General features: G+C 63.1%; 1 protein-coding gene and 1 long non-coding RNA gene across 4 annotated transcripts; one reads left to right on the forward strand and one right to left on the reverse strand.

Annotated features, from left to right (window-relative positions):
- Positions 1-798: 798 nt before the first annotated feature.
- LOC109393071 (uncharacterized) lies at positions 799-2,568 on the reverse strand. The gene is made up of 3 exons (XR_002126174.1): positions 2,515-2,568; positions 1,464-2,207; positions 799-1,064 (listed from the first exon to the last, which is right to left on the reverse strand). It is a non-coding gene; the product is annotated as an uncharacterized LOC109393071 (long non-coding RNA).
- A 291-nt stretch (positions 2,569-2,859) lies between these two features.
- Positions 2,860-7,481, forward strand: PVALEF (parvalbumin like EF-hand containing). 3 transcript variants are annotated; one of them, XM_019661984.1, is made up of 4 exons: positions 2,860-2,947; positions 5,352-5,464; positions 5,642-5,777; positions 6,037-6,685. In XM_019661984.1, the coding sequence occupies exons 2-4, from the start codon at positions 5,359-5,361 to the stop codon at positions 6,299-6,301; spliced, it is 507 nt and encodes a 168-aa protein (XP_019517529.1). In that variant the 5' UTR covers positions 2,860-2,947; positions 5,352-5,358; the 3' UTR covers positions 6,302-6,685. The 3 variants fall into 3 exon arrangements, with proteins under 3 accessions (XP_019517529.1, XP_019517528.1, XP_019517527.1); XM_019661983.1 differs by lacking the exon at positions 2,860-2,947 and adding an exon at positions 7,243-7,481 and having other exon boundaries at positions 4,049-5,464; positions 6,037-6,152; XM_019661982.1 differs by lacking the exon at positions 2,860-2,947 and having other exon boundaries at positions 4,049-5,464.
- The last annotated feature ends 300 nt before the right edge of the window (positions 7,482-7,781 follow it).

The raw sequence follows: 7,781 nt of genomic DNA on the forward strand, positions 1-7,781 counted from the left end.
CCATTCACAGGTACCGGTGGGGGTGGTTAGGACATGGACATATCTTTTGGGGGGCATCATTCCCCCCACTGCAGAGGTGAAGGACATGGGGCAGGGCCGTGGGGACAGGGTCAGCACCTCTGGAGTCCCTCCTATAGTAAGTCACATTATCATTTCTGCCCTGGCTCCAGCCCACAAACCCAGCTGCCGGGTAACACAGCGGGCATCACAGGGCCCAGGGGTGCCCCTGCTTGCCAGAACGATCACCCAGCCGGCTCCTCCTACTCACATCCCTTCACCTGCCGCCCAGCCCACCCACTTCCTGCTGCTGCTGGGGAGTAGCCTGGCCTGGGGGCGGAGGGAGGGGACAGGCGCCACTACAAAAGGGAAGGACTGTCCCCCGCCTGAACTTGCCCAGAGATAGCCCCCAATCTCAGAAGAACCCCTCCCTGACAAGCCCACCACCGCAGCTGTGCTCCGCATGGTGGGGGTGAGAGGGGCTTCTGGCATTTGCCAAAGAGACCCCAGAAAACAGGCTGCAGCCACCAAGGGTGCCCGGCCTCCCTAGGAAAGGGAAGGTATCCAGAGTTCTGAGCTGGCTGGAGGTCCCCCAGTGTCCCCCGGTCCCCTCAAGGGGACCCACCATGATCTCAGAAGAGGTGTGGCTCAAAAGAGCTTCATCCTGGTGTAAAGAAGGGCCAAGGCGGCCGGTGAGCTCAGGTGGTGAGAGCGCAGGCTCAACACCAAGGTTGCCTGTTCGATCCCCACATGGGCCAAGGAGCTGCGCCCTCCACAACTAGCTTGTGATAACAACGACTTGACTTGGAGCTGACGAGTCCTGGAAAAACAGACTGTTCCCCAATAAAGTTTTTAAAAAGTAAAAAGAAGAGCCAGTTCCTCTTGCATTTCTAGTGCTCACGTCACAGGGCAGGGCTGGGCTCCTGGGGTCCCTGCAGGTGGCCCAGGCTGCAGCAGGAGGGACTGGGAGCAGGAAGGGGCAGTGCCAGCCCAGAGAGGGTCTGCTCAGCGCATACCGGGGGCCAGTGAGCTGGGGCCAGGGCCGCAGGCGAGAAGGGGCCGCTCGCCTGTGGACAGAAATGAAGCTGAGGGTTGGCCCAGGAGACCGGCCATCTGTCAGCTGGCGGCAGGTGCCGGTTCTAGGAGCCCGCCTGTGCCCTCCCCGCCCCTCATCGCGTGGCCCGGGACGCCGCCGGCCACGCAGGCGGTGTCCCCTCCCTCCCAGAAGCCAGGCGGAGCGGGGCTCAGCACTGGGCCGGTGCTGCCTGTTTCTTGATGTTTCTGTTTAATTTATGCGTTATTAAAAGCATTGTTTCTCACTCTGCATATTTTTTTGGTTGAGGTGAAATTCACAGGACATAAAATAAACTATTTTAATGCGAAAAAAACTAGTGGTCTTTGGTGCATTCACAGGGTGCAGCCACCACCACTTTCTAGTTCCAGAACCCCCAAAGGAGACCTCGTACCCATAAACACTCGCCCTCCATTTCCCGCTCCGCCAGCCCCCGGGCAAGCACCAGCCTGCTTCCTGTGTCTGGATTTGCCTCTTCCGGACACACATAAATGGAGTCACACTGTATGGCTGTTGCGACTGGCTTCTTTCACTCGGCAGCGTGAGGTTGTCAGGGTTCCGCGTGCTTTGCTCCTTTCACGCCAGTAACAGTACGCTGTGGGGCACACACACGGAGAGGGGGTGAGTGTGCTGCGGGGACAATCCCACAGTGTGAGTGTGGACCCGCAGGGCAGTGGCGCCCGGGCTGCAGAGCTTAGGGTAACCCTTAGAGAGAAGGATTCGGCAGGTCCACAGACCCATTGCTCATCCTGGTCCTCACACGCTAGTGAACGGGAGACATAGCCCCTCGGACAGAGACACACGTCAAAACGGCGTCTCTCATGACAAAGATGCTGGGGCCTGCTGAGGGTCCAGCAGCAGGTGGACAGTCAGGAAAGACACAGGAACGTCCTCTGCTCGCTGGCCTAACACGGGGCTGCTTTAGGTCGTGGCCGCACAGAGTGGCGGGGCTGCTTGATGAACAGTCACAGGGAGAGAGCAGGTCTCAGGGCCGTCTCAGCACGGTCTACGATGACAAGTCAGAAACTGGCACAGAGGGGAGCTAGTGGTTTAGGGGGTTGGGAAGAGGCTGCACCAGATGTCCTGTCCCGTCATTACTGGGGCACAGCATCGCTTGTGCAATACAACCACCAACCGCCTGGAGAATGAATGACAGTGAGGCGCCTTCCCCCAGCAGCCACGGCCAGGTGGGGCCGCGATGGCGGGTCCCTCTCCGGTTCCCCCCCCCGCCCTATTCTCACCTGGTGACTGCCCTGTGAGGGCCCTCCCCAGGGAGACAGCTCTGCCTGGAGTCACACAGCCTGCTCCCTGTGCCCATTGGAACCATCTTAGCCTGACAGAGACCTCCTTTTCCCTCTCTTGCCTCCATGGCCAGCCCTGGCATGGCTCTCTGGCCCCTGCAGTGACCCAAGGACAAAGGATGGCTGCCCAGCCCAGCTCCTTACCAGGGGAGGCCTCATTGTCCAGTGTCTTCTGCTGTCTTCTTGGTCACGCTGGCCAGCCCGCACCCCCTAAGCGACGCTGGTAGGCCCAGCCAGCCATCTCTGGGCCTGTAATGCCCCCTCATCTCCACGAGGCCAGCAGGCAGGGTGGGACCTCCATGTGACAGAAACTCCGTCCTCTCTCCCCACCCCCACCTCAGACTCAGAAAGGCCGGCACTGCTGATGGCCAGTCTGCCCATGCCAAGTGCCAGTGAGCCCCTGGGGATAACCAGCGCCAGGTTGGAGTGCCCAGGAGGGGCGGGGTGGGGGGACAGCTGCAGCCGCAAGCTGTAAACAGGCCCGGTGACTGCAGGTATAAAAGCTGGAACCCCAGCAGTCTCTCAGCAGCCCCATCTGACCCGCCTCTCCAGAGCCCTCCAAGGAAGCCCGAAAGAGGTGAGCCCTGCCCAGAGAAGGGTGTGGAGGGGTGCCGAGTGGCTCAGGGGGAGCTTGGGGCCCTGTCCTCACTCACAGAATGAGGGGAGGCCCTGGGAGCTGCGGGGACCCCAGGGAGGTCCAGGGGAAGCAGGAAACAGGGGAGTAAGGGGAGGGGCAATGCCGAGGGTACCCCCATCCCAAGGCAGCTTTGGGTGCCTGGGTCTGCAGGGTAGACACGTGCAGGCCCGAGAGTGTCCCTGTGAGCCAGGGTCAGCCTAGGAGGCTGAGGCTCGCTCACTGACCCCAGACCCCCCAGCTGCTGAATGCGGGGCGGGGAGGCCTGGCTGGGCTGAGGGTCCAAGGCCAACGGTCCCACTGACGGTGGCACACCGAGCTGGCTCTGGGGCCCCGCGGCCCCGTAACTCCCTAACACCTACTCCGGCCCGAGGCCTCTTTCTCGTGTGAGCACCCGAACACACCGATTCACTGGTCAATGCTGGAAGCAGACTGCAGCCCTCAGGAGGGCCACGTGGCTATCCAGTGTTCGGGGTAGGGGGAGGTTTTGCCAGTCTTGGGGGCATCCAGGATACAGGATGCTGGGACACGTGAGGGTCTGGGGGGGTCTTAGCCAGGCCTCAAAGCTCCAGCCAGCTTTGGCTGTGGAGGGCAGTAAGGTGTGAGGGCAAGCAGGGAGGCCTTTGCAAGGGAAAGGATGAGGGGACAGGGCCCTTCCAGGCACTGGGGGCACGCAGGAGGCCAGGCAGGGGGCCTCAGCCCACCCCGGCAGGACATGCCAAGTGCGCCTTCAGCCCAGGCCCCGGACTGGCAGGAACAGCCCAGGGTACCCACGTGCTCGCAAAGAGGATTCGACCCTGGGATCGACCAGGCCTGACCTGGACTTTGGCCGAGCCTCTTCATGGAGTGGGTGACACTGGCCTCTGGCAGGGCCCTGAGTGGCAGGCAGGCGTCCCCTCCCTCAGAATGAACCCTGAGATTCTGGGGTGGGAGAGAAATACCAGGGTCTCAGCCCAGGATGTGGGGTGGTGGGGCCTGTCCTAGGGGCCTCTGTGGCCCAGACCTGCCCCGATCCCCACTGACAACCCCTGCCCCCCTCCCGTGCTGGCTGCAGGAGTTGGCCATTTGGGGTGACACGTGGGCACCCAGCTCCAGGCCCACTGCAGGGCCCAAAGCCCTCTCCCCACCATCTCCCTTCCCTCGTGGCTCCTCGTGCAGCCCTGTGAAGGGGCAGGGCGGGCAGGGGTGCCCCACTTCACAGACAAGGAGCCCGAGCCCCAGAGCTCAGGCATCAGGGCGGCTCCTGGGCTGTGTCCAGTTCCCCTGCTCCCCGAGGACCTCACGGGTAAGTGCGGCCTTTGACCTGTGGCTTCTCCCCTGGGAGGAAAGTGGAGACCTCCTCCAGCCACTGCACAGCCCCACTCAGACTCATGGGCCACGAGGCTGCCCCTCCCGGTGGCAGGAACATGTTCCAGAAGGCTCCACCAACCCGTGAACTTTCGAGAGGGCCAAGGAGCCTCTGAAATAGCTGCTTTGTCGCGAGCCCCAGAACCCAACCCCCCCTGGGGACAGTAAACCGAGAGCTCAGTGGATCACAAGGTGCTGCTGTGAGGGGCACAGGACGGCCCAGTTCCCGAATGCTGGCCCCTCGCCTGTGCCCAGACCCTCGCCTGCCTGGCTGGAATCCCCGCCTGCCACGGTGGTTCTTGCTTGACGCCGACTCTCCGTGAAGTGGGGCCAGTGACACACACCTGCTCAGGGGCTGTGGGCAGATGCACCTCAGGCTGGTCCTCCTGAGGACCTGGAAAAGGGCGGTGGTCACCCCACTTGGATGGAGAGTTCCAGGCCAGCTCCAGACTGGCCCATGGCCAGCACGCCCCACCACAGGTGGTCAGCGTCCAGCCAGGATGACCAGGGCCCACTGATCTAGAGACTAGACCAAGCCCCTGGGCCTTGAGTCTCAGCCAGAGGAAGTGGTGCTTCAGGTAACCAGGAAGGCTTCCTGGAGGAGGCAGCCTTGGGATGGGCCTTGAAGGACTGAGAGAATTTCCCCAGCGGTACCGAGGGGTCAGATGGTTGCCACTTCCACCTCTTCTGAGCAGAGTAAAGGAATTGGTGCGCATCACTTACCATCTCAGACCCTCAGTCTTTTCTGTGAAATGGGGGGTACCTCAAGGTGGCCAGGCAGCAAGAGGTGAAGGCTCAGGCTCATGTCCCTCAGGGCTTGGGAACAGGGGCCTCTGCAAGGCCAGGGGCCCCAAGGCGGCTGGGACAGTGAGCCCTCTGGCAGCCTCTGCAGCCCGAGGGCAGCTGGGAGTCTGGTCTGGGCCCCTGGGAACCCCACTCGGGGGCAGGAGCTGGCACCACGCAGGGTCCCGCTGTGCACACCACTGCCTGTCCACTGCAGGGCCAGGATGGATGAGGACTATTCCTCCCAGATGAAGAAGGTGGCCTTGGCCATGGGCACATCCCTGTCAGACAAGGACATAGAGCTGCTGCCCGCAGACATGAGGCACCACGGTACCGCCCGCCCCCCACACCCCACGGCACCCCTGCCCTGTCTGTAAGCTCCCTTCCCTGGGCTGAAGGGCCCAGGACACACGGGGAAGGGACAGGGCCCACAGCCCCCACCCCGGGGCAGGGGTCTCCCCCTCGGCCCGAGCGAGGTGGCCGCTGACCTGAGCCTGGTCATCCCAGGTTCCTTCAACTACCTCAAGTTCTTTGAGTACATGCATAAGTTCCAGGCCTCAGGGCAGCTGGAGGGAGTCATCCACAAGGCCTTCCAGACCCTGGACAAGGACAAGAGTGGCTTCATCGAATGGAATGAGATCAAGTGTGTAACAGCCAGTGGCCGGGGATGGGGGGGGGGTGCACCGGTCATACCCAACCAGCAGACCCGGAACCCCAGTGGGCTCTACCTGGCCTTTCAGAAGGCAGGGCCACAGGGACAGCACCAGACCCAGGCCCAGGGCCCCCCTCCAGCTGGGTCTCAGTGTCCCTACCTGTAAAGCAAGGAGTAAGCCCCTTGCAAACCATCGGACACTGGCCAGATGCCCCCAGCTCTGACCTGAGCCCCCCCTCCCCTGGCCCAGGTACGTCCTGTCCACCATCCCCAGCAGTGGGCCTGCTGCCCCGTTGACGGACGAGGAGGCGGAGGCCATGATCCAGGCAGCTGACACTGATGGGGACGGGAGAATTGACTACGAAGGTGGGTGCACAGACGGGGACCCCCCCACCCCCTCCAGGTCCCACCCCCGTGGTCACTCGCACTTGGGCAGTTTGCACTGCGTCATCCATCGTCATCTCCGTGCAGAGCCGTGCGGCTCCCCGGTCAGGTGCAGACCCCCCATTTCCTGAAGCTTACAGGAACTGTGGTGGGCACCATCCCCAACTCACAGATGGGGAAACTGAGTCTCAGAGATGCTGAGTGGGGCAGGGCCGAGGGGGTGCTGCGAGTTTCTCGCTGGCGGCCTGAGCCAGCTCTGGGGACGGTCACCCAGGCTGAGGGTCAGTGGTAGGTTAGCCAAGGAGGAGAGGTCCGAGGCGTGGAGGGAGGTTTGGAGGCAGGAACCAAGGCCTGGGAGCTGCAGAGGTGGACACAGGCGGACGGAGGTGGTGTAGGCCGAGGGGGGCCCCAGGGGAATCGGTGTGGGGGTGCCATGTTCAGGGATGTAGCCTTCCTCGAGGTTCTCCAGAGCTGCTCTGGGGTCTGCGTCATCCTGCCACTCCCCCACCCTCCCCAGCTGCTGGCCCCTGGAGGGCAGAGGGCAGCCAGGTGGCCCCGAGGAAGGGCCAGCACAGGCTCAGGGCCCCAGACCGGCCTCCAGACACCCCTGCCAGCTGTGCACCCATCCTCACCCCCGGAACCCCACTTCCTGCAAAACGACTCACAGGGTGGCCACAAGGCTTAACACGCCATGGGGTTTGCTTAGGATTCAGCCCCCAGCCTCTCTGTGCCTCAGTTTCCCCACTGAAGGCAGGATGGTCACAGGAGCACCTGCTCAGGAGGCACTGAAGGGAATTCCAGGGGGTCCCCGCAGAGACCCAGTCCATCGTGAGCCCCAGAGGGGGTAGCTCAGCACCCCAGGCAGGCGGGCGCAGAGCACCCAGCAACTATGTGGGTGCTCGGGCAGCGCAGCTCTGGTTTCTGCTGCTCCCGCCGCAGAGCTCAGGAGAGCAGGGCCGAGGGCCCGTGGGGTCCCTGTGCATAAAGGGGGGCCCGCCTCCCTGTAGAGCTCACAGGGCTTGAGGGCCACAAGACACGAGGTTCTTTACTAGAAATCTGTCTCCTACTCCAGAATTTTCTGAACTGATCAAACAGAAGAAAATTCCGAAGAAGAAGTAATGCCACACCCAGCCCCGGCCCGTGCGGTTTCCTGAGGGGCAGCGGGGACACGTGTGTGCCCCAGCGAGGCCGCGGGAGTGGACACAGCCTGTGCCAGGAAAATGGAAGGAAACCATTAAATGAATGACGTGCCCATGTGTGTGTGGGGGCAGGGTCTCGGGTCTCTGCGGACGGCTGGGGGCAGGGCGGGTGTGTGCGGTCCCCCCGGAAGGGGACGTGGGAAGCTGTGCAGGTGGGCACAGGGGCAGCCCCTGCCCCTCTCCTTCCCCTGTCCCCGCCTCACCGCCGGCTCCCACGGAGGGTGGCCCCACCACCAGCCCCGGCCCCTCGTGGATCTGCACCCCCAGCATGGTGTCCTCTGGGCCCAGACCCCTCAGGACTCCCTTCCCAAACCCAGCTGGGCTCTGCTCAGGCTTCTGGGGTCCCCACAGCCACCCGGGGTCCAACTGGCAGCTGGGTGAGCACAGCATCGGGACACCTGCAGCCCCAGGT

The sequence above is a fragment of the Hipposideros armiger genome, unplaced genomic scaffold (assembly GCF_001890085.2).
Source record: "Hipposideros armiger isolate ML-2016 unplaced genomic scaffold, ASM189008v1 scaffold_362, whole genome shotgun sequence".
Classification (NCBI taxonomy): domain Eukaryota; kingdom Metazoa; phylum Chordata; class Mammalia; order Chiroptera; family Hipposideridae; genus Hipposideros; species Hipposideros armiger.